The sequence below is a fragment of the Dama dama genome, chromosome 8 (assembly GCF_033118175.1).
Source record: "Dama dama isolate Ldn47 chromosome 8, ASM3311817v1, whole genome shotgun sequence".
Taxonomy (NCBI): Eukaryota; Metazoa; Chordata; class Mammalia; order Artiodactyla; family Cervidae; genus Dama; species Dama dama.
In genome coordinates this window covers 41,079,685-41,106,876 of record NC_083688.1, presented here as the reverse complement: position 1 = coordinate 41,106,876, position 27,192 = coordinate 41,079,685, and the positions used below count along the sequence as shown (strand labels likewise).

At 38.9% G+C, this 27,192-nt stretch overlaps 1 protein-coding gene across 3 annotated transcripts in view; it reads left to right on the top strand.

The window, feature by feature from the left end:
* PARD3B (par-3 family cell polarity regulator beta) overlaps positions 1-27,192 on the top strand; it is a 1,129,489-nt gene that overhangs the window by 440,384 nt on the left and 661,913 nt on the right. For all 3 annotated transcript variants that reach the window (XM_061148945.1, XM_061148946.1, XM_061148947.1), the window contains exon 3: positions 21,073-21,244. In XM_061148945.1, the coding sequence (XP_061004928.1) occupies positions 21,073-21,244 (172 nt within the window). The remainder of the gene's footprint in view (positions 1-21,072; positions 21,245-27,192) is intronic.

The following is a 27,192-nucleotide window of genomic DNA, read 5'->3' as shown; positions in this document are numbered from 1 at the left end:
AAATATAACACGAGAGGTTAAGATTTCACAGGAAAATATTACAAAATTGAGGTTGGAAAGTAAAATAGGAAAAGGACTTCGAAAAGAATGCTAGCAATAAGCTAGGGAAAGTAGAAAAGGAGGTTACACATTTAACATTATGTCACCTAAAGGAAACTTAGCTAAGAGTAATGCAGATACTTTGTGTTGCTGCTGTTCAGTCACTAAGTTGTGTCTGATTCTTTGCGACCCCATAGACTGTAGCCCACCAGGCTTCCCTGTCCATGGAATTTTCTAGGCAAGAATCCTGGAGTGGGGTGTCGTGCCCTTCTCCAGGGGATCTTTCTGACCCAGGGATCTAACCCGAGTCTCCTGCGTTGTAGGAGGATTCTTTACCGTCTGAGTCACTGGGGAGGCTGGAAAATACTTTATAAACCAGGATTTAAAAGAGAGAGAGAGAGAGACAGTAGGGGAAAAAAAAAAAAGACAATAAAAAGTAAACACAACAGAAAGAATAAAACAGTTGACACAAATTGAAAATGAAATCACTCAAACAAGCAACAAGAGTGAAGCTGGCTGACTTTTTAAAAAGTTATACCCTTGTTAGGAAATGTAAATACTAAAAGAGAAATCAGGGAGCCGTTTTCAAAGTGGTCCTATGAAATAAGGCAGCTGCAGTGACTGCACGCTCTGTGGTGACCTCTGAGGATGAGGACGCTGCCCTGTGCAGGGGAAGACAGGACTCTTGGGGGGTCTCCCTCTCACTGGCTCCCCCAGATACCTCTAGGATACCTGAGAGGGCAGGGAGGTATGCCCTGCAGTAAGCAGCCATCCATCAAGCTGCCAGCCGCCAGCTTCCCCCCTGCTGGCTTTGCACTGGCAGGGAAGCTGTCTGGTCACCTCCATCCCTTTGTGAAACCCACTCTTTGAGAGAAGGACTCACACTTAGCCCAGTGTTCTTCCGGGAGGCAGTCAAGTCATAGTGCCTGGCTGACCTCCCCATCATAATCAGCTATTTGGTAGTTGTATCTTTTTACAATCCAAATGTTTAATGTTGATAATGCATACTTAGTTATATTTCAATTAAAATAATAGCTTCCTAAACATAGAAAAGCTGTATTTTGAAAAGGTCTGCTTTTTCAGTTTCTGATAGAATGATGTTCACCTAATTAGGCCTACCTGCCTGTCCTCCTCCTTTTCCCCCCACCATCTCTTTCTCTCTTTCTCTTGCACACACCCTATAACTCACACAGGCAGTCCATGGGGAGTAACTCTTCAATTGTATATGTCAGGTTACTCAAAATTCAAGTACCCAGGCTGTGTATTTACAAGCATCCAAACTATATATGAAGGAGATATGCATGCAGGATGTATTAACTGTTTATATCTAATCTTTTTACCCAGAAAATTCAAGGTGAAAATCTTCACAGGGTCATTGCTAGGACTGAAGATCTAACAAACATAGGCAAATATTATAAAGTCATAAAACCTAGTACACACTGTGGGAAACGTATCCGTGGGCAAGATCATTGAAGGGCCTTCATTTCCTGTCTCTAACCTTTCAGTCCAGCCTTTGTTCCTCTATTTCTTTTCCTCTCAACCTCCAGGGACCTGCACTCTCAACGCATCAAACTGGTTGGTTGGCATTTCACAAATGGTGAATTTGCAATTTCCTCCACCCAGGCTTTGTGCTGTTCCCTCTGCCTTGAAGGGCTCCCTGATCCTGCCATCCTATGAAATCATGCTAATTAGGGCTCAGCTTAAATGTCATCTGCCCTCTATACCTTCTTTAACATCCTCCCAGCAAATGTACAGAGACTCTTCCCCCTCTCTTCCTGTCATGGCATTTTGCTCATTCAGCTATTTCGTCACATGTCAGTGTTTATATTGACTTTCATGTCCATCTGCCCTTCTTACTACTAAATTGATAGGTTCTTAAAAATGGGGGCTGTGTCCTCCATTTTTAATGCAGTGCTTGGTGTGTTATAGGTGCTCAAAAAATGTTTGTTGAAGGTAGGAACAGACGCATGCTACACAGGTTTTTATTCTGCTCTGCTGAATGGAATGGAATCTTTCTCTACTCACTGTGGCAGAGTTATGGCTAGGAACATGCCGCTTATACATCTCCTTTTGAGTGTGGCTCTGTTTCCTTTTAGCTCAGCTTTCCGTATTTTGAATCTAGGAGGTCTTCTATTTCTTGCATTTTTTTTTTTTCTATTAATCAACTCTAGCTTGGAGATTCCATAATTGATCATTTTAAAAGCTGTACATCATTGTAAAGAACTGAGATGGCTTTTTTGCTTCTAGGTGTTAGGCTTTGTCCTAAAACATTGATTTTGCTTGACCTCTGGGTGAGGAAGCTGTGTTAATTTAAAGTCAGGGTTCTCTAGACGAACAGAACCAATAGGGTGTGTGTGTGTATACACATATACATATATATGTGAAATTTATTATGAGTTGGTTCACATGATGAGAGACTGCAAAGTCCCCAAACCTTTAGTTGGCAGGCTGTAGACACTAGAAATGGAGAAGGCAATGGCACGCCACTCCAGTACTCTTGCCTGGAAAATCCCATGGACGGAGGAGCCTGGTAGGCTGCAGTCCATGGGGTCGCAAAGAGTCGGACGCAACTGAGCGACTTCACTTTCACTTTTCACTTTCATTCATTGGAGAAGGAAATGGCAACCCACTCCCAGTGTTCTTGCCTGGAGAATCCCAGGGACGGGGGAGCCTGGTGGGCTGCTGTCTATGGGGTCGCACAGAGTCAGACATGACTGAAGCGACTTAGCAGCAGCAGCAGCAGCAGACCTAGAAAAGCCAATATGTAGTTCCAGCCCAAGTTCCAAGGCCTAAGAATCAGGGGAGGAAATGGTATAAATCCCTGCCTGAAAGCTGGCAGGCTCAAGCCCCAAAGAAAGCAGGTGTTTCACTCCAAGTATGAAAGGCAGCAAAGACTAATGGCCCAGCTCAAACAGGCAAGAGAGAGGGATTCTTTCAACTCAGTCTTTTTAATTCTATTCAAGACTTCAACAGATTAGCTGAGGCCCACCCGCATTAGAGAGAGCCATCTGCTTTACTCAGTCTTCTGATTCCAGTGTTAATCTCATCCAGAAACACTTTCACAGACACACCCAGAAGTAATGTTTAACAAAATATTTGAGCACCCCATGGCCTAGTCAAGGTATTACATACAATCAGCCATCACAGGGCATTGTTCTGCATGTATATTTTGCCAGTGTTGGCAAGCAGTTGACTTAAGGAAGGAATTCTATCTATAAAAAAGTATCATATATTTTGTCAGTGATAATGAATTTATAGACTTTACAAGAAGTTTATAGTTTCATTTGATAATTGCATTTTAATCATGGGAAAAGTGTAGAGTAGAAAAAATAAGCACATGCATTCTATTCAGACATAGGACAAGGAGTCTCAAATTTAATGATTTTAGGAGCTAGGCAAACTGATAATAAGTTTAGTATGTTGACTATAGACCAAGCCAGAATGGTGGAAACTGTGGTACATAGGAGAACTCAATACCTAGTTTAATAATATGCAAGTCTTTTTAAAGCTGTAACTTCAGTTGAGTCTTTGAGTATAAACCCTTGTTTAGCTATTAACTAGCTGTAAGACTTTGGATATTTATTCAGTTTCTCCATCACTCAGTTATTTAATTAGAATAGATGGCTAATCTACTGTCTCAAGATTTTTTTGTGTGTGTTTTACCAGCCAGTTAAGTTTTTGAGGTTATGAAATGATACCTTTGTTGATTTCAAGAGTTGTAACAGGAATTCTAAAGAAAAGTGTCATGCCATCTTCTAAAGCAACATAATCTACTTCCCAGTGACACTGTAATGAATAGGTTTATTAGTTTGTGAAATATCAAGAGGAGAAATATCCTAATCATAATTTGTATCAAAACCTATTATATATACTCATGTACTTCATAATGCCATATTTTGAACAAATCTCTTGATAATTAAGTAGCAAGTCTATATAGGTATTACCAAGTCCATATTGTCTAAAGCTTGAGGAATGCTTTCTGTTGTAAAATAGAATGACTTTCAGTACATATGTGTTGGTCTGTGTTAATTTTTCTTGTTCAAAGCCTTTTCATATAGTCCTGAAGCCTTCAAACTATAATTTAAATCAGGACAGCCTATGTGGATTTATGGAGTCATTTTCCCTTTGGCTAAAGCTCTCCATGGTCACAGACCACTAGATTTAAAAAGGCAGCCGCACCCATCCAAAGACCAACATAAATTTTCAAAGGTAGGGAAAATGGTGCCTGCTTATTAAATTAGTGAGGACATAGTATTTGGCAGCAACGTATAAATGATATTTCCCTCAAGTTAGAAGCAAGACTTTTAGAGATGTGTGAGATATGATTCACATTTGTCAAGTTTAGCTACATTAGTTGAAAATAATTTGCATATTACATCATGCGCTTACTTTTGACTTCTGTTTGGATTTGACTAGATAAATGGTTCACCTTTGCCAAAAAGCTCTTAGTTATGGACACATTTAAAACAATTTTTCGCTAGTACACAGAGACTGAATGTGAATATTAAAGGAAAAAGGATGCTGTTGTCTCCCCAGACTCTTCCCCAGTATTCATGCCATGGGGTTTCCGAAGTGCAGTATCAGGCGTTCTCTACTAGTTGCTTGCCTCCACGTTCCATTTATCCTCTTGTTTCATAGAAATTATGGATCTTAGTCCAGTAAAAATAGGGCTTTTTCATTTGGTGATTCATTATTGGAAACCATTTTCACTGACTTTAAGGGCTTCAGGGAAGAAAACATGTTTATCCTTGACAGATCTTGGTACTTTTCCATGTCTCATAGGAACATTTCCAAGTTTTTTTTCCCTATAAAAACAAAATAAATTATAAGAGTGGAGTCTTTCTAAAGTTGATTAACTGTGCAGACTTTCTAGGGTACTTTCTGAGGAATGCTACACAGCATTTCCAGTCATGAAACCTGTGTGGAAGGATACTAACAGAAGACAGCATCTCCATTCCATTTCATCCAAACATGATGTTATGAAATACAGTTTTTACAAGCAGTTTCTATTTGAATTATGTTTTACGGGGCCCCAGAGGATGAGACGGTTAGATTGCATCACCGACTCAATGGACATGAATTTGAGCAAACTCTCCTGGACACAGCAAAGGACAGGGAAGCCTGGCATCCTGCAGTCCATGGGGTCGCAAAGAGTCAGACACGACTTAGAGCCTGAACAACAACAACAAAGGTTATATTAATATTTCTGTGAATGAGAATTATTTCTCCTAGTCCTAATGTCAATACTCTGTGAGTGGAAACTAAGTACAAACCATGAGATAGATGTTATGCTATAATTAGTAACGTCTAAATCCTTATCAACATCTTTGTTTTTCTGCTAATTTTTCATTTGATGCTTATCACTTGTTATGGTGATATACCTACTAATAACATTATATCTTTTATTTAATAAATATATATGGTGTGTGTGTGTGTGTGTGTGTGTATATATATATATAATGTTGAAGAAAAGTCACATTTTTCAGATATTGGTCTATTGTTATTGTTGCTAAGTCGTGTCCACCTCTTTGTGACCGTGTGTGTTGCAGCATGCCAGGCTCCTCTGTCCTCCACTGTCTCCCAGAGTTTGCTCAAATTCATGTCCATTGAGTCAGTGATACTATCTAACCATCTCATCCTCTGCTCCCACCCTTCTCTTCCTGCCTTCAGTCTTTCTCAGCATCAGGGTCTTTTCCAATGAGTCAACTCTTCGCATCAGGTGGTCAAAGTATTGGAGTTTCAGCTTCAGTATCAGTTCTTCCAGTAGTATTCAGGGTTGATTTCCTTTAGGATTGACTGTTTTGATCTCCTTGCAGTCCAAGGGACTCTCAAGAGTCTTTTCCTGCACAACAATTCGAAAGCATCAATTCTTCGGTGCTCAGCTTTTTTGACGGTCCAACTCTCACATCTGTATGATTCATCCACATACATGACTACTGGAAAAACCATAGCTTTGACTATACAAAACTTTGTCAGCATAGTGACATCGCTGCTTTTTAATATGCTGTTTAGGTTTGTTGTAGCTTTGTTGAGCAAGTGTCTTTTAATTTCATAGCTGAAAGTATTATAAATCAAGTCTATATTAATAGTCAAATATTTAGTCCAATATTGCTCTGGGTGGGAATTATTTGGTCTCTTTACATTGACTTTGTGTATTTCTAATGAGACAATGTTAAGGTATATTCTTACATTAGGCACATATTTAATCTTTAGATACTAGATATTATTCAGGATACAAATTGAATTGGGTATTAAAGTAGGAATAGGGATTTTGATCAATAATAAAAATAATGATAATGATAATTGTAATAACAACTAGGGGCTGGACTTTATTTTTTGTGGCAAAGTACTCTGCAAAGTTGTGTCTCATTTATCAGTAATACAACAACTCAAAAGATAGGCTCAGAATAATGAGGGGTTGCTGAAGTTTGATGGGCTTCTGATTTTAGCTTTATCACATACTGGGCAGGTAAGCCATCTAACCCCTCAGTGTCCCCAGTGATTAAAAAAAAAAAAAAAAGTAACTTAGAGACTAACCAACAGAAAACAGCAGCAACCTCTAGAGGGATATGAAAAATACCTGAGATAATACAGTTTGCTATTATATGTTTAAAAATAATAAGTGTTCAATAAATGTCCACTACTATCCTCCTTATTATACAAGGTAGATTAACAGTTGAGGCTCAGAGAAACTACATAACTTCCCTATATTTAGAAAGTGGTTTGAATCAGGATTTGAACTCACACAGTCTGGCTCCCTGGTAGCTCAGACGGTAAAGTGTCTGCCTGCAATGCGGCAGACCTGGGTTCGATCCCTGGGTCGGAAAGATCCCCTGGAAAAGGAAATGGCAACCCACTCCAGTATTCATGCCTGGTAAATCCCATGGACTGAGGAGCCTTATGGGCTATAGTCCATGGGGTCGCAAAGAGTCAGACACGCCTAAGCGACTTCACTTCACTTCAGTCTGGCTCCAGAGTCTAGATTCCCAACCACTGTGGATTCTGAGAAAGGAATGTATACAGTATTACTTTGATACATTTATTTATTGTAATATGACTGCCATTGTAATGACATTTCTCACGTTACATAGTTATAGTGCTCTCGTTTAAATGAAAAAAAAAGAAAAAACATTCCAGCATTTCCCTTTGATTTAAGCTATCTTCCAAGCCAGTATTGCGTTTAAGTGAATAAATATGAACTAGACTTTCAAATGGAAGACTGTTTGAAGAAGAGGGAGTTTACAGAAGAGTTTTTGGCAGAAACCGTATAATACTTGAGTCTCCCTCCACTCCCAGCCCCACCTACCACAACACAGGGCCCAAGCAATGTAGTTCCATAAACTATGCTTTCTCACTGCTCTAGACTGATTTGATTCAAGGATTCTGACTTCAACTAGACTATAAACAGACTCAGGACTATAAACAAGTGTATAATTCCTGCCAAGGGAACTAGACATTGCATACCCACTAACCAGCAAATTTTCTCTCCGTTGAGAGAGTAATGTGGGGTATCAAATCGCAATCAGGTTATATGGGGAAAATGAAACCAGAACAAGTTTAGAAAGACCCATGATTCCAGCAGGGCCAACTTTATGGGTACGTGACCCGTGCGGTTGCTCAGGGCCCCATGCTATTGCCATCTTGGAATTCTTTCAATGTTTTGAACAAGGGCCCCATACTTTGATTCTGCACTTGGCCCCAGAAGTTACGTACTTGGTCCTAGATTCATGAGTTTAATGATCCCACACTGTAATCCCCAGATCTCACCCATTTCACAGTAAGAATATCCTCACTAATGGGACTGCAAATTTGTTCCTTATTCCAGTGGATCCCTTCAACTGGATTATACTTAAAATGACCCTGTTAGTTTATTCACCTCTGACATCATTTTCCTGACTTCTATTAGTATCTTATTGACATACCACTTATTTAGTTTATCTAGATGGTGGATTAAATTTGTCCCAGGTTTATATCTTTAAGTTAATTGTGTATATTTATAAATAGACCTTTTCATATTTATTTAACAAATTAACTCTCTGAGAATTTTTGTTTCCTGACTCATTAAGAAGTGCCATGCAGTTTCCATGTTGTAGATGAAATGAATGTCATTAAGTTTGAAATTTATTTGAAGGTGGTATTAACTGACAGAACAGATTGGATGACAGAATATAACAGAGAATATTGGTAAGATAGAGAAATGCAGCTACCTAGCCAGTGGTCATTAGGGCAATGTCAGCTTACCTAATACAGTTACGCTTCTAAATAAACAATAAAAAGGAGACTTGGATGAGAGTTAAAGACATGCAAACATTACTTTTTACACATTATTACTGTAAATAATTATTTTCTAGAGTTTTCAATCCTTGGCAAAATTAGGGACAGGGAGACAGTTTACAGGAAAGCAATAAACATAATTGATAACTTGATAGTAGGTGATATAGAAGACATGTTAAAGGATATTAAAGCTAAAAATTTCTCTCTTCCGGGAGATAAAAAATAAGAGAATTTTAGAGCCTTCAAGTACATAAAAATTTTTAAACAAACAACTTTTATTATTATATATTTTGACATTTTAATAACAGATTAAATATGTGGAATTTCAACATAAGGATTTTACAAAAAATAATGACAGACCTTTGGATTATAAAATCATTGAAATGTTAAAATTTTACTTGTGATTTCTTCATTGTAATACCTTCTGTCCATCTGTATTTGTTTAGAATATGAATGATGATTTAAAAACCAAAGGCCCATCAATCAAAACATTTCCCACCTGCTCTCTCTTAAGGGACTATCAAAGTAGTAAATCAAATGAAACCAACATTGTTTTACTACTTGCCCATCATAAAGTATTACTGGTTCCAGGTGAGTACCTATTTACAAGGGACCTTTGAAGATTTAAAGGAAGGTTTTAAGTGAATGGAATGCCAAACAATGAAAAAAAAAAGATAAACTGCCAAAAAGAAAATTTGAAAAGTTAAAAAAGACAAACAATATATTTAAATAGCTCAGTTATTCTGATAAGAAACAATAATAGGAAAATGAAAAGTAAAAGGTATGAAGAGAGAATCCATTGAAGAAACAAAAATAGCTTATAACAATATTTTCAATATAACTAATAATCAAAAAATTGACCTTAAACAAGAGGATATGATTTTTGTCTGCAAAATCTTCAATGACTGAGAAAATGATAGTACTATGCAAAAATTACCTCTACTTTCATGTATCCAGAATGGCAGAATAAGCTAAATTATAATGTGGCTAATTATGAACTATCCAGTCATGAATTTTCTTCATTTTGTTTATTTATTTATTTGCAAACTAAAATTAGAGAAGATTGCCTACAAGAAAATGCTAAGTGAAAATACCAGAAAATGGAATTGTGTGCTATATAGTATGGTTTATGTAATGTTAAGGTGTATCTGTCTATCTATCTATCTATGTGTGTGTGTGTGTGTGTGTGTGTGTGTGTGTATATATAAATACTTCAAAAAGAAGTCCAGAGGAAAAACACAAACATTTTAGCAGTAGTTTTCTGGGATTTGAGCTGATCCTATGTGTCTTTTCTACTGTGTGTTTGCAGAAGTCTTGGAACCACATCCTTTAAAGTTTTATTTTCCCTCTGTCCCTTTCCCACCACAATCCCCAAGAAATACATAGCACATACACAGTTGGCTGGAGGGCCCTGGTGGAGACTGTGACCCCCCCATGCCTTCTTGCCCCGATACTTTTCTTTATCCCTGGAAGTGGCAAGGTGTAAACAAGAGACCGTTGGTTTAGGAAGTATTGGCATGAAGACTGATTTTTGAAATGAAGTTATTGTGGATAGTCATAGCAACCTGGATTTTTGGGGCCAGTTCTCATTTCAAAACTTACATTCCATTTTTGCTGATAAGTAGGCTCGGCACATATTAATTTTTGAGTTAGCAATCATAGTTTTTATGCCTATGGAATGCATTTTAGATATTTTAGGAAGGCCTTTTGCACTAATGTTAAAATTTTACAACTGACTGACAAAGACCATCTTTCCACAATCAAAGATAAGACCTAGGTTGAAACTGCTGCTGGAGGAGGTAACACAGCTCCTGTAACTGTAAGCAAGGAGCAAGGACCCCAGGCTTCCTGTCTTCAGGCCCCAATTAACGAGGCATCATTCTTTGTGATTTTAATACACCCACAATCATAATTACAAATCTTGACATTTAGAGGCTCCCAAAGTCAACACCCATCCCAGCAGGGTTGGCCACATTATCATGAGTTAAGGAGATGTAGGGCAATTAGAAGCTAAAGGAAAAGGTTAGCTCTACCACTCAGACAGAAGGCGTGCAGGAGTTAAACCCACCTGCGACTGCAGTGTTAATTTTTTTTAAATATCGGCTTTGAAGCCTTGTCACCCATGACAAGGAGGATCTGAGTCTAAGTGGAATGTTTAAGGGGAGTGTTTTCTCGTGCCTCAATCAGACTGCACGCTGACCTTTCTGTCGTCTCCACCAGTTGCTTACCTGTCTTGAAATCCCAGAGAAGGTAGAACATCATCGGGCCTGTCATGAGGTCAGTCAGCCAGGGCTCAGGCCAATTTGCTAAATGTGTCTGTTCTAAAGAGTCTGTTCCCTCCCAGCCTGGTGAAATGAAGCACCAACTAATCACTGGCTAATTTTCAGGGAGTTATGACCTTGCTCATATTTGTAGTCCACTCACCACTTTGCCTGGCTTTGGGGTTCTAAGAGCAGGACTATGAAGCTACCTCAGGGGCACATGAAGCTGCTGAAACTTGTGTTTGAGGCTACCAAGGTGACAGGCTAGGGGGTACCTGCCTCCGGCCAGCACTGACCTAGCTTATTTAGAATATTCTGTGTGGTTTGCAACCCCTAAACATATTGCATATAGCTCAAGTGCATGCAAAAGACATTCTCTGTTTGAAAATTTTAGGTCTCATTGTTTTTTCTATCAACCTATGAATTCTTTATCTGTCTTCAGAAGGTGGTGGCTTTGCCATTATTCTTCACCAAGGTTTATTATCTAAGAGCACAAAGGTTTCTTTTCTTTTCTTTTTTTTTATGAAATAGACTGCTCTATTTGTAGCCAAGTCACATAAATTAAAATACTTGTCAAAATAAATGAATAGTATGTTTGTTATATTCATGACTTAAAATCACATTTGATTGCTTACTCATTAATCCACAAAATTAAGCAATACACCATGGATTGCAGTCATTAGCACAGATAAGCAGGGTTCTTCTAACAGTCGTATGTGATGGAGAACACTGTACAGTTATGTTTGTTTCAAAACTAGGTATGTTAATGTGCAAATCTGTTTTACAGTTTCTTTGAAGGAATATCAAATAGATAAATGTAGTCCACGAGGAAACAAGATTGGGATTATAATGAACTAAGTGGATTTTAGATGGGTAAATTGTAAGATCAAGTGTTTGATTGAACTTCAAGGATGGGCAGAAACTGTTTTGCCCTGTGTATAGGAGCATGCATGTTAATGGAGGTTACCTTTATTTCCACGTGGATGGACAATTAGGACACAGGGAGGTGGTACCCACACGAAAGTGTTGACAGTCCATATAAGAGAAGTTTTGTTCTTCCTCTCAAATATAGCAAGGAGTTCAAATCACTCATTTACCTGACCTCCTTCTCCCTGCCATGTACCATAGGAGGAGCATGGCATATCAAGTCAATTGTACTTTCATTCTCTGATCTGTAGAATGGGAAAATGGTGCTTTTCTCACAGGATTTCTTATGACTCTTAAACCATATATGGAAGCTCTGTGAACAGGGCCTAGTGCATGGTGGTGTGTTAGCCATTCAGTCATGTCAGGCTCCTTGTGACCCCACGGACTGTGGCCTGCCAGCATCCTCCGTCCATGGGATGCTTCAGACTTGAATATTGGAGTAGGTAGCCATTCCCTTCTCCAGGGCATTCTTGTGACCCAGGGATGGAATCCAGGTGCAGGCAGATTCTTTACCATCTGAGCCAGCAGGGAAACCAGTCAGGAATACTGGAGTGGGCTGCCATCTGCCTTCTCCAGGGAATCTCCCTGACCTAGGGATTGAACCAGCGTCTCCTCTGTCTCCTGGACTGCAGGCAGATTCATTCATTGCCTGCTGAGCTATCAAGGAAGACCACCTGCATAGTGAGGGCTATAAAATATTTGTTAAATGTATTTTAAATGATGTGACCCATAGTTTCAAGTAGCTTGCAGTTTGCTTTTAGATAGAGGCTGATAAGTCAAGGATCTTTGTATCATGTGACTAGTGGTGATGAGACAAGGACACAATATTATAGAAATATCACAGACCTGGTGGAAGGTCTCATATGGGAGGCTTGAAATTCATTTTGAAAGCCATGAGAATATTAAAAAAAAAAAAAAAAAAAAGCTGCAGTAGACCATTCCAGATCTGTGTGATGGAAGACTTCTCTGGCAGAAGTGTTGTGGGTAAATGTCAGGGGACTGGTCTGGAACTCAGAAGCGGATTGGGGCCCTGGCAGTGGATATGCAAATACCTGGCCAGAGGCAGCATGGCATTTTGTTGTAATGGGATAAGCCCTGCAGAGGGCTAGCACCTTACATTTCAGCAAGTGGCTACCTCCAGGGATCTACTGACATACGTATCTCTGATGGCCGTGGTAGCACTGGATCTTGACTAAGAGACTGCCAAACTATATTTCTGAGACAGTTACAGCTTTGGTTTGGCTACAGAAATGAAATAATAGTGTCAGTGTTACAACATTGTAAATAATGTATATGCTTTATATGACAAAATATTTTCCATATGCTATTATTTTTTCTGGTGCCAGAGGTAACTCGTTTCAGATAGAATAATCTTTCAAAAATGCAGATTAAATGTGTGTGATTTAGATGAAAATAGCTTGAAGAGAAAGTCATTTATGTGTTTATGTGTGCACGTTTTAAAACAACCCAGGTTGTATCTTCATTTCTAATAATGTGCACTCTCCCAAGACTGTCAGAGTCCTTGGGATTGGATAACATTAGTGAACCATCTAGTGATCGGCTGGGTAAATGGCGAGCAAAGCCATCCAGTGGATTGGCATCACCCAACAAATTTAACCTAAGTATTTTCCACTTTCTTTGTCTGTTATTTTTAATATGTATAATTCAGAGGCTGTGTAAATATTACTGACAAGACAGGTATATTGAATTTTTTTACATTTCTGACACATCTGACATCCTGATGGTGATTGAGACTTTCTCCTGGTTTTTGTGGCCGTTTGCTTTTTCTATAGCTGCTTGCAGGGTTAGGGTGTGGTGACTGCCAGCTGACCTCCGCTGAGACCCTTTGCCTGACCACTGCTATGGAGGGTGAAGGGCTCAGAGGAAGGGGCTTCGCAGGCTTCCCTTGTGTGTATTAGATATGAGTACTGAATGGTGTTTCATGAATGGTGAGCTGTTATTACTAAGGAAAGTAAAGAATGCCGCAAAACAAAGGCAAGATTCTCTTAAACTTGTCAGTAGTAACATGGTCTTGGAAATCTTGATTCAAGGAAGTTATAAGAAAAATATGATTCAGTATAAAATGTGTTTAATGTATACCTGACTTTTTAGTAACTTACTACATAATTAGAGTAAGCAAATATATTTTTGGCTGATATATGGGTGACTTTATTTAGGCACATTTTTGTTATTTTCTTTAGAATGAAACTTAAAGCTGTAAAGTTTATAAAGTTCTCTATTATTGATTTTCAGCTTGGAGAGGAAATGAAAATTGGTTTTATCTCATTTACTGAATGTCGATTGAAGTTTCTGAGAATCAGAGCTGTTACGTACTTCCTCTGAGGTTGCTAGACCTCATAGTAGCATCTGATGAAGATGCTAATGTGAGCCTGTTAATTTTTAAAATCCAGATTAAATGCATTTAGTTGGCTGTCAAAATTCCTATGAAGGAAAAAGATCCATTTTCAAACTTTTGTTTCAAGTGGCATAAAATTAGCTCAATAGCCAGTTGTTATTTAGTTACAAGCAGATGCATACATTTAAATGAATTCTGCAGTTTCACTCTCTTCCCAAAGGTGATAATGTGTTTTCCTCTACTTGTGAAATTGTTGTAATTTCACAGTCTTACTTAGATTTAATTGTGTTTATTAAGATTTGAGACAAATGATTCCAATTTTATTTTGTAGGATGCTGGCTTTGTTCTTTGTCTTTTAACTCCACTTGACAGTTGTTGGGAACATGGAATATGTATGAAACGGTTAAAAAAAAAAAGTAGTATGTTGTTAAATTCAACAGTTGAACTCAAAGAACTCAATATGGCAAATAAGCCTTTCTTAGAAGTACGTTAGTTCATTTGACATGTTATAAAATAGTCACGTATTTCTCAATGTAATTACTAATCCGAAAAATACTTTTGTAAATATAGTTTATTATGTTCTGTGAGAATTTAGATCACTTTTTTATTCTCTATGTAGACTATAATATCATCAGGTTATAAAAACTCAGGCTATAAAAGTGACAGAATGCTATAGGCTGATGACAGAGCAAACCACACCATGAATATTGAGGGACTCTGTTATAAATGCACTTGGTGACATTTATTATTAAAATATTTACTTGTCAGTGTAGAAACTAAAGGCATGGGTATATTGCTTCGAGTTACGGTAAAAATAGAACAGAGCACAAGCCGTGTACTGCTTGGTGGAGGAACTGCACCACATGTCTGAAGGTTGTGTGTTTCTGTGTGATGAAGAGCAAGGAAAAAAGGAAAACAAAAATTGCCTATTTGATGTGTTTGATCTCGATATTTTCTCTGTTCCTCTGTCAATCCTGTGATGAAGAGATTAAAGAGAAGCAACAAAGTAAAAGCAGAATAGGAATAAACAAGTCAAGTGGGACTCAGTCTGGGAGTCAGGGAACGCTAGCTACGGGAGGAAAAGGAATCAACATTTAACCTTTCATTGTGTACTAGGCTCTGTGCTAAGCATTTAGGCATGTTAGGGATGTCATCAAGGGCAGTAATATTCTACCTCCACCCACCACCCCACTCACTCCCAAAACACACCTGTACATGCACGCACACAGCTTTACTTTGTTTGAGTATAACAATAGGTCTGAGTCCTTGAAGAGATATTGATGATGTGAGATTGTGAAGAGCACGTGGCTCTTTTGATCATGTCTGTTATTCCAGGTCATGGATATGGTAAATTACCCAAAGCTCTGTTATTTCCTTTTGATCTTTGAGGTAGTTGTTGTTGTTGATTTTTATAATGCTTTGACCTTTACAAGTTAAATATGAAAAAAGATTGAACTGTGTTTTTAAAATAAATCTTATGCGTGATATATTTTCTAGGCAAATTCTAGTTTCAGATGTTCCTTCCTGATACCCACTGGGGAAGGAGTAGTCAGGGGATAAATGTGGTTACCAAAACTAAGCCTAGTCTTTAACTGGGAACACATCATCATTAGCAGTTGAGATGTAGTTATTAAAAAAAAAATGTGCATACCACGTTAATGGGTCTATTTCCATGTGTTTTCCTCAGTTCATTTTAGAAGGTAGGTATTTGCCTGAGAAATACACTCCAGTTTGACCTCTCAAAAACAGGTGCAAAACACATGAGATCATTGCCTTATTGTGTGCATGTGTGCTAATTCGCTTCCGTTGTGTACAACTCTTTGTGACCCTATGGACTGTAGCCCACCAGTCTCTACTGTCCATGGGATTCCCCAGGCAAGAATACCGGAGTGGGTTGCCATGCCCTCCTCCAGGAGATCTTCTCAACCCAGGGATCGAACCTGTGGCTCCTTCACTGCAGGCGGTTTCTTTACTGCCCAGCCAAGAGGGGAAGTCCTCGCCTTAGTATTACTGGCAATTAAAGAGAAAATCTTTTCCTGTTAGGCCAAACATGGAAAGCTGGTAAATATTTACATGAATTTGCAAAATAAAAGCTGAGTGCTTCAGTTTTGAGCTTAATGGCAGTTCAGGCTGTTCTTCCACTCCCGTGGAGATTTATTCACATTTGTTCTTAAGCTACTTCTTGGGATACATTAAGAAGCTTCACACCAGACAAATCAAAGTTCCCTATTAGAAGAAATCAGACAAGGGCATGTCTGGGGCCGCACTGCTAACCCTGCCCATCTCTCCATCCACATCCACCTTAGTTCAAACTTCCACTCCTTCAGAAACCAAATCAGCAGATTTTCCCTTTCAAAAATGAGCATGAAAAGGAAAGAGAAGACACATGATCTCCATTTCTCGAACAGAAGCAATTTCCCCTGGTGTTGACTAGAAAATAAGGAATGTCTGCTCCATAATAACAAAACAGAGACAACAATAATAATGGTGAGAATGCATTGAGCGTCATATGGGTTTATATTGGTCATTTATACTCGTTCATTAATAAATAATTTTAGTGTTCTAAAAGCACATGAAAAATATAGCTGCCTTTCATTGCTATATTAGGTATCTTTTTTTTTTTTTTTTTTGCTTCATTTCACTCATTTTAACAAATATATGTTGGGTGCCTATTATGTCTAACTCACTTTTCTAGGCTCTGGAGTACAGCAAACAGCAAAACTGACAAAAATCATTGTCTTCTCTGAGCTTACAATCTAGCAAAGTTTTCCTAGGGAGTTTTACAGGGAGATGGGCAATAAATAAGACAAATACAAAAAGACATAGCATTGAGGGGTGACAAATGCTATGAAGAAAAATGAAGGGAGTGTGCGAGGTGTGGGAATGGATTTCAATTTAGATAGTGTGGCCGGTGAAAGCCTGCCATTTCAATAAAGATGTGAAGGATCGAGGAAAAAGACATGCAGGTATCTGGTGGAAGACTGTCTCCAGGAGAGAGGAGAGCAAACATAAAGACACAGAGAGGGATAAAGAAGAGGGCAGAGCAGGAGAGAATCCTGAGAACAAGGGAGAGATGAGAGGTCAGAACCTTCACTGGGAGCCCGTTATCATGCAGGGCATTGGAAGGACTTGGGCTTCATTCCAGGTGAGGTGGAAAGGTTCTGATCAGAGGAGAGATGCAATCCACCTTATGTTTGAGCTAGGTCATGCTGGCTGTCATGTTGAAAATGGATGGAGAGGGAGCATGTGTGGAAAGAAGGAGCCGGGTCAGGAAGCCCTTGCAGTAACCCATAGGAGAGGCTGTGATCTGGGTCCAAAGAGGTGACAGTGAAGGTGGTGAGAAGTGGTCAAGCTCTGGGTATATTTTAACATTTATTGACAAATTGGATGTGTGTGAGGTGTATGAGAGATAATGAGAAAGGGAAGGGAAGAGGGATTAAGGATTACTCAGTCTTCATATTCAGTTCAGTTCAGTTCAGTCACTCAGTCGTGTCTGACTCTTTGCGACCCCATGAATTGCAGCACGCCAGGCCTCCCTGTCCATCACCAACTCCCAGAGTTTACTCAAACTCATGTCCTCATGGTAGGTTAGGCAATTGACCACATAAGGCTGCAGTTCAGGAAGAAGCTCTGGGTTGGAGATTTAAGTGTGAGATTTACCAGCATACTCTTATATCTTTGCTATGAGACAAATGTAATCACCATGCAAATTTAGGGGTAGCCTTTTTAACGTTTTTAGAGATGAGGAAAAGGAAGCTGAATGAAAGGGCTGGGGTATTGAGGATAAACCTGAGAAAAAGTGGTATCCTGGAAGGCAAGTGAAGAAAGTCATTTAAAAAGGAAGCAGTAATCGACTGTGTCCTAAAATCAAACCAGAGACATGACTTTGAATTTAGCACTGTAGAGATTGTTTTTGATCTTGATAAGAGTGGTTTCAGCAGAAGAGAGGGGTGAGAGTTTGGCTGGAGTGGCCTCAGGAAAAAAATGGGAGAGGGGAGATTGGAGACTGCTCTGTGGACAACTTTCAAATTCTGCTTTAGATGGAAAGTGAGGAATAGGGTGGTATCTGTAGGGGTGAGTCCTGAAAAGGCTGTTTTGTTTTTTTGATGGGAAAGTTAATAGCATATTTGTAGACTGACCTTCTTGTGTGTATCTGGGGATTAGATGCCTAAATGCTGAGAGAGATCTGCAGGGATGGGAGTTTTGATTGGAAGTCAAGTCTGTTTGAACATATCATTCTGGACCATGGGGTGTTAGGGAAATGTCAGTGCTAGACTGGATGACATGAGAATACTGGCATCGCAGAAGGAGGGCAGACGGGGCCCCAGAAGATGGATCAAGCAGCCGAAGAGGAAGGTCTCCAAATCAAATACTGCCTACTTGCATTCTGCATAAAGTGTAGATTACTGCAGTCTCGATGGAATTGGTGCAAAAATCTTCCACATGCCACAGAAATTTAGTCTAAATGGAATCTTTACAGAATTGTTTTTAATAAAAATATAAATCACCTTTTAATGTTCAAGTCATCTCTGTGGGAAAAGTCATTTTGAATGGGTTCAATGGTGGAGGAAGGCCTTTTTCATGAACTGGATAATTTGAAGGTCAGTCTGCCTTCTGTTGAGGACTAGAACAGTGGTGTACATTAATTAACGTATCTCTGTAACACTGTCACCAGGAACTGGGTCACCAGTCATGTAGGTGTTCTGATGAATCAAGCAATCCAGCTAACAAAGACCTACAACGTAGAGTTTAAATTGATTATCAATGTGGAAGCAAGTCTAAAATGGGGTGTATTGTAGCTGTTGAGATGAAGACTGGATGGAGGGTCTCTTATCAGCCAGCACCTGTAGTGCCAGTGGCTTTGTCTGGATGCCACAGATTCAGCAACTGATTCTCTTCTTTCCAGGAGGAGAGACTTTATTTCACCCATTCATACAGACATCCAGGGGAGGTTTTGCACAGATAATTCCTGTCAATCATGGGATTGGGAGACAGACTAAGCAATTAATTAATCAGAGAGTTGATGAGAGTTGGGGAGCCTCCAGGTCTCACTGTTATCATCTTTGAGAAAGCCATGTGTTGCCTGTATCTCTAAAGAGTCGAATACACATTCTTCAGGGCATAGCATCATCCTGGACAAACCGCAGATATTTCATAAGGCAGCCTCTCTTCTTCCAGCTTTCATTTCAGAAAATGCTTACAGTGTGGTCTGAATCAGTGGAATGGCCCCTTGTACAAATTACTGTTTGTCACTTTGGGAAACAAAATCTCTTCTCTACCCTGTGGTCCCACTAGGCAAACAGGTGTAGAATTGTTACTATGTGTGCTGTGACCTAGTGTGGATATAATAATAATATGGAAAACTGAAGAAGCTTAAGGAGAGGTGGTTATGTAAGAGACATAGATAATGATTGATTTATGAGTTACCGATTTGAAGCTTTTGGATTACACTACTGATTGGTATTCTGTGTCTCTTTTCCCCATCACTTCAGGTGCATAGGATACGCTAAGGCTTAAGGGTGTAGCAAGAAGAAAAACTTACGCAAAACTGTTTGTAGTACCAGTAAAATAAGCCACTTTGCCTTGTTGATTAATATATTAAAATGAATATTACAAGTATGTGATAGAATTCACCAACATTCAAAACTTGAAATCATGTCACCAAAATAGTGATGAAAATAGCACTTCTATCACAGTTTAAAAGTTGGTTTTATTTTTCTTTTCAGGATTTAAAGCGTTAAACTCTTCATTTTGGCCAGATGATTAGAAAGATATAGTTCTCCTGATTATTTTTATACTAGAATAATCTTTCATTATTAATCCATTTAAGTCTTATCTCAAATCGGTTCATCAGTGCTACCAATTAAAAATAGAAAATGTATGTGCTCAATTTCAAGAATTAAAAATAATGCCTTGGGAGTAGCATTTTTTTCCTGTGGTGAGAGGATTGTTGGGTTTTCCAATTAAAGAAGTCTCCATACTGGAAATGAGTAGTCAATTATGAAAATTATTTTTGAATAGCCAATTTGCATATCCCTAATTGTATTCATTTCTTTTGAAAGACTGAACTTGAATTTATGATGTTTTGATTGATTAACCCTGCACTGGCGTTATTAATACTATTGCCAACAAGGTTCCCTTATGAATGGGGCTTTGAATGCCTTACCTGAAAAATGTTTGCATGATAAGCAGGTTTGTTTTATTTGATGAATGAAAATATCTAAAGATTTACTAGCAGTTTTCTAGATTTGCATTTTGTAGACTGCATTTTATTGGCTTGACAGTAACTTCCCTGAGCGACCTACTGCACTCCCGTTTGGACTTTCCCACATCAGCTTTGGGCTTTCCCACTTGTCCAATGAGAGACCTTGGAAGTTTCTATCATGCTGCTGTTTGCTGGCCAAAAATGTAGATTCATTCGGGGCTGTCTTTGCCATTTATCCAGCAATGTTTGCACAATTACTTGATTATTGAATGTTGCCCATATTGTAAAACAAATGACTTGGTGACTGACAATTGTTGGTTTTTATACTAATGCTGAGACACCTAGTTCTTATATGAAATAAATTTGAGATGAAGATCGGGATAATTAAAGTCCTGATGTTTAGTTTCATTGGACTTAAGCCAGTCAACATGGAGTTAGTCATGAAGGAAAAGACCAAAATTACAGGCATGAATACAAATGGGAAAACTATGTGTACAAGATAAGCACAGATTGTGTATAATATACACATGTATGTATGACTCTGCTTTATTATGGTTGTGTCTAAAAGGACAGTTAACAGTTTCACCATGTCTTTAGCTCTTTGACACTGGAATGTTCTCTTCTACCATGTAAGTCTGTTGTTCACATTCTGCATATTCAGCTTTCATGTTTGACAATATTCTTAAAAGAAAGAGATGCTAATGTCCTGTTTAGGCACATTAGAAAAGAAAGTTAGGGGAGGAGTGGGTCATTTCATTCCTTCCAGAAGTTTAACCAAAACTGGATCTCTATTCCAGGAATATACAAACAAACTGTTAATTATTTCCTGACCGTGACCACTTCAGACATGATATTGAATTAAGAGTTGTGATACAGTAACATCAAAGTTTTCAGTTTTAAGAGGTCTTTAAAAAAAAAAAAAAAGGAAATAAAGATCACAACCAGCTAGATAGTGTCCATGTGATATGCGTGTCCTACAAAGTAATTAGTGTTACTGGATTTGTTTGTAGCTGATTGCTGTGTTTGATGAGCAAGAACCACTCCACAAGATGGAGAGCCCCAGTGGAAACCCCGCGAGCCGGCAGAGCCCAGATGCTTTTGAGACGGAAGTGGCTGCCCAGCTGGCTGCATTCAAACCAGTCGGTGGGGAAATTGAAGTAACCCCTTCTGCTCTGAAATTAGGTAGGTGTATTTTTTAAGTCATCTGCTTTTCATCTGGTTGAAATACATCCTCTTGCTGTCTATGAGTTGCTTCCACCTTACGATTGACCTTGTTAATGTTTGCCTTTAAATGTGGACTGTCTTTCTCTAAATTATTTTTTACATAGATCTTTGCAGCTGCTGATGCTCAGGCAATGGATGCAGTTTCTTCTTGAATTGCAGGTGAATCTGAATTGCATATCCTTGAACTGACAGGGGAGGAGTCAGACTGTAAATGAGGAGCTTCATCGATAGCATATGTGTGCTATGTGTACTGAGTCGCTCAGTCATGTCCGACTCTTTGTGACCCCATGGACTGTAGCCCCCCCAAGCTCCTCGTCCAAGGGATTCTCTAGGCATGAATACTGGAGTGGGTTGCCGTTGCCCTCCTCCAGGGGATCTTTCCAACCCAGGGATCAAACCCAGGTCTCCTGCATTTCAGGCAGATTCTTTACTGTCTGAGCCAACAGGGAAGCCCATAGCATGTGAGGACCACTTAAATGTTTTTAAAAGTCCCTGAAAAAAAGTCACTTGGAAAAAAAACTAAGTGTTATCAAGGATTCCAGGCTAGAGATAAAAGATCACTTTCTGTTTTAGCCACTTTCTTCTCCACCAACTGTGTGTCTCAAGATTTGGAGAGAAACATTTTGAAGTTAGTTTTTTATTTCTGTCCTACTGATTTATTCCAGGCAAGTGATTCTGTTCAGAATGCTCATTTGTTACATTTGTTTTGAAGGTGTTGGTAGAAAGAGAAAATAAACATTCTTCTAAAATTTTAGTGAATTTCTGACTCCAAGATAAATAATGTCAATTGTGGTAATATCTCTTAAAGATAATTTTAGGTCAGTTTAAAGCATAAAGTTTTGAAAATCCACTAATATTGTGTTACTTAAAACCACTTTTTATTTGTATTGAATGTATGCATACATTTTGCGAACACTCCAAGCACCGGTTATAGGTTAATTCTAAAGCTAAAACAGAGGTTGTTTTTATGCAAAGCATATGCTTAAAATTGTAAAGACTGTGCATAGTGTAATTTTTGCCATTTGAAACAAAATATATTGTAAAGTTTATTTTACATGCCAGGATACTGAGTATCTATATATTTTGTACTGATTTTCTGGAAAGCATCTATAGTACCCCTTTTAAAATAAACCAAGTGGAAATGAATGACCTGTCATCTTCATAATTTCCCTCTATATCTTTTGGAAACCCAAGCTAGCAGAGCAGTTTCTGCTGGACTGCAGACATTGAAGGGCTTAGTGGCAGCTTCTTTTCATCTGGAGCGAGGTTTGTGGCTTCAGCAACCTCACAGCCCTATCGTTCATTTGCATAATGGATGCCTTTTTATCCATTATGCAAATAGTATGGGAGGAAAATTAGGCAATAAGGGAAGACGAAAGGAGAAAATTGCTCTTGCTTGTTTTAATATTCTATTTATAAGCAAGCTCTGTGGTCTTCAAAAGTCTCAACCTCAGAGTACTGCCTGTGCCTGAGAATTTGTTTTTTCACCTTTCTCTTATGAGCTTTCTCAGGTTAAAAAAAAAGTTATTTTTCTTTAGCTTTTTTAGCTTCTTTTATTGAACCATCTGAGCAATACAATGTTCAATGTAGAAAGAAAAGCAAGTTGAAATTCCATATCTTTGAAAGTGGACTTTCTGCTTCTTCTATACTCATTTTGGATCAGACACAGAGAATATCTATTCAGTGGTAATTATATTCTAGGCACAGACCTCAAGGCAATGCACCAAGTATTCTAAATCCTGTACTCCTGACAACTTATTCGAGCCTCAGGATACTCAGTTGGGTTCTATTATCTCCCTTATTTAAGAGATGAGGAAACAGGCATTGAGCAGTTATGTAACTCCTCCAAAGTCACATAGCTGTTAGGTGGCGAACTTAGGATTTGAACCCTTGCTGGTTCCAGGTCAGGAATAATTGTGCTGTGCTGTCTTTCATATGCTATTTGTAAAAGGATGTATTGATATAATCTTCCTTAGAGTCATTTTGTGAATATACGCCAAATCCTGAAAATGCTTAACCCCTAGGCGTCAAATCCCATTTCAATTAGTGTCATAGATGAAATGGTGAAATCGGCCAGCCTTTACTACTGGGTGGTCAGTATTGCCTTCCAGCCATTCAGTCTGAAACGGTGGAGATCGCGCCTGTTTCTCCTTTTTTTTCTCATCATCCGCATGTTCTGCCTTCATGTCCAGTAGCACTGTAGCAGGCCAGAGCTTTCACATCGATCTGCAGTAGGCTCATGATACTGCAGAGGCCTCAAACTGACCTCTTTCTGTACCACACCTGCTTTTCCCAATCCCTGCCTCTCCAGAGTGGCCTTCCTAAAGCACAAATCTGATTAGATAACTCCTCTGTTTAAACAACTTGCAGCAGCTTCCCACTGTGAGGAGGACCGTGTCCAAACTCGTTAGCGAGCTGATACAGATGGTCCCTTGGAATTAGATGGAGAAATCTGGGCAAGGATGAATGATGAAGAAATCATCCCTTGTCTACTCTCATGGTTCTCTCAGACCCTGCACTTTACATTTCTAGAATTTTAAAAGCAAAGAAAAAAAAAAAAAAATCATTGTGTTTCTCAGATAGAGAAATAAAAGACTGAAGCAAAGCCACCAGCTTTGGTATTTGCCCATTCTGTTTTCCCTTCCCTGTCCTCAGGGCAGGGTGTGGTTAAGGCTTGAGCACAGAGGGATGGGGGCTCTACTTGGGAGCAGATGCAGGGTCCATGAGGAGCTCTTCTGAGAAGTGGTCTGGTTGTACTGCCAGGCCCACCCTGAGCCCTTGTTTAGAAGAGGAATTGGGCAGCGGGGGGCGGGGGGGGGCTCTAGTCGGAGGAGTAGCAAGTGTGTTCTAAGTATTCATCATCACAGAAGGCAAATAAAATGCCAACCCCCAGCCCATCCTCTCTGCTCCCTACTCAGCTCTCAGAGGCTTCTGGACCTGGTTCTACTTCGCATGGGACTCCTTGGCCTGGGCTGGTACAGCAGACGCGGGGCTGATTCTCCTGAGTTTTCTCACTCTTGAGATCCATTCTTGACAATGGGGAATTTAACCATGATTGGTTCACATGCTTATTCTTACTTAAAGAGACATAGTTTAACAGATATTGGGAAACAATATGTTCTTCTCTTTATTGGTGATTGTTAATGCTGAAGCTAAAACTCCAATACTTTGGCCACCTCATGTGAAGAGTTGACTCATTGGAAAAGACTCTGATGCTGGGAGGGATAGGGGGCAGGAGGAGAAGGGGACGGCAAAGGATGAGATGGCTGGATGGCATCTCTGACTCGATGGACATGAGTTTGAGTAAACTCCGGGAGTTGGTGATGGACAGGAACGCCTGGTGTGGTGCGCTTCAAGGGGTTGCAAAGAGTCGGACACGACTGAGCGACTGAACTGAACTGAATTACCAATAGTGTAGGCTTTACTGATATTGAAATAAAAATGTACTCAACATTCAGTATAATTTTTATATCTCTTTTTCCAATACAAGTTCATCATCTACAGTATCCTACTAAAGATTCACAACCTTCCTCACATACATGCAGACAGTGCTTGGCCCTACCTTTTTTTTTCTTTATCTCCCAAGATGAAATAACTTATACAGAGAACATGCAGAAAGTTTGTTTTCAGGGACTCAAGCTACCAGAAGCCACTTCTTGGTGGTGTTTTTAGTCACTGTCATGTCTTGACTCTCTTGCAGCCCTGTGGACTGTAAACCACCAGGCTCCTCTGTCCGTGGGATTTCATAGGCAGGAATACTGGAGTGGGTTGCCATTTCCTCCTCCAGGCTTCTTCCCAACCCAGGGATCAAATCCGTGTCCCCTGTGTTTCCTACATTGGCAGATGGATTCTTTACCATTGAGTCACTTGGGAAACCCCAGAAATGGCTTGCCATTCACTGTTTGCTACTTTCTTTCAAACTTCTGTTTTGTAGTTAGAATTTCCTTTCCTGGCTTTCACCCCTTTGCCTCTTTTCAACTTGGTGAAATTGTATGCACCTTTAAATTCAATTTCAAACATGACCTTGTTTGTGAAACCTCATCCAAATCTTGAAGACAGTATGGTAAATGTGCCATAATCTATTTCTTAATTATTCAATAAGGGATACAAAGATGAATAAATTTTCTACTGACAGAAAGGAATTCATAGTCATGCACCCTATGTAAGCTAATGGGGTACGTATTAAAATTTTTAGTTTGTAAGACAAATGTTAAATCAAGTGGGCTACCACATAATTCCAACTTCATTCATCTAAATTATTTCCTACCATTTATTTTCTAATGGATTTTCTAATGTAATGCTAAATGACAAAGTTTTGACTCAGCTCTACCTAGCAAATCTTTCTAGCACTTCAAGATTTTAATGTTTATGAAGTTGACCAGTGCATTTTACTGTGTAGACTAGGGATTGCTAACCTGAGAATCTATTTAATAAAAGGGACGGTCAAACAAACACCAGATAGAATAGCAAAGAATCATATCCACAGGGTCCTTTAGACTTTAGAATCATCTAGTTTAGGAATTGTCCAGGTCTTATATGCAGAACCCTATGGTACTTAACACATTTTGGAATTTCAGCAGACATTTGATTCTGGTTAATAACATTTATTGGGCACCTAAGTTCTGGATGCTATTCTAATTTATTCACATCCACTCTTTGAACACATATGATTGGTTATGCTAACAGGGCAGAAAGGGATGCAGAGGGCTGTTGAGTAGACAATAGAGAATTCTAATATCATTTAGAAGTCTTACAGCAAAGAAACCTACCTTCACTCAAAAGAATTGTTAGCACCTTTTAGAGCAACTTTTGTGAAAAGCTGGTCTTCTAATAGACAATTCTATAGAATTTCATAATAGCACTTTTCTATACAATTAGCATTATTTTACAAATGACCAAGTGAAAGCTTAGAGAGATTGGTGTGTGCTCTGATGTCAAATAACTAGTCGGTTAAAAGAGTAAAATTGAAACCCATAATACATTTCTTGGCTTTCAGTTCCATGACATTTTTTTAGATTAATTTTGTAGGTTTCAATTATCTGATTATTTTCATACTAAATGCAATACAATAACACCTTACGTCCTTTTCAAATTGAGATAGAGTGTAAATTAATAAATAGATACTGTGAATAGCTGTAAATAAAAAGGCTAATAAGGAAATAAAGGCTAGAAAATTAAGATGAAGGAAATTATTATAAAACCTTCTGTGTCAGAAATGAATTTTCTCCTGTTTCTTCACTCCGTGTGTGTTCCCACACATGTGCTTGCATGTGTGTGTGTATATGTGAGGGGGGGAAATTGCACTAAAACAAATATGATAATATTTGGGACACCTGGGTAATATTTCCCCATATTGTGGATACTTTTGTACTTTTTGACATTTCATGTATTTTCATGTAGAACCATCTGCAAATAAGACAAATTATTGAGGACACTTAACTTGATGTTTGCAGAGTAAGAGTTTTCGCCTTTCAGCTACTAATCCTTATGCTGACTTTATGATCAGTGGTAACTGACCTTCTTCTGTTCCCCAAAAGACCTCATGAGGCCAAGGTTGACCCAATTTTTGTCCCTTGAAAACCAATGATATGGAGTCAGTCCCAGACTACAGTATTTGATCTTTGTGTCCAGACAAGTCATTTATTGCGTTTTTCCAAACCAAGAATAAACCAGGACACATTTGATATTCTATAGACGTGAATATTCTGAGCTGAGACCACACGGGTTACTTCTTTATGTGTCACTACTGGAACTCCCTGGGCCGTAGTTTTCTCATCTGTAAAATAGGCCTTTCTTTCTCTAATAAGCTATGACCATCCCAGAAGAGTTTCATTAATTCCAAGCTGAATTTGAACCTGACTCCATGCCCCCGTCAATTTCTATCCGATGGCCTCCGTTAATTACAA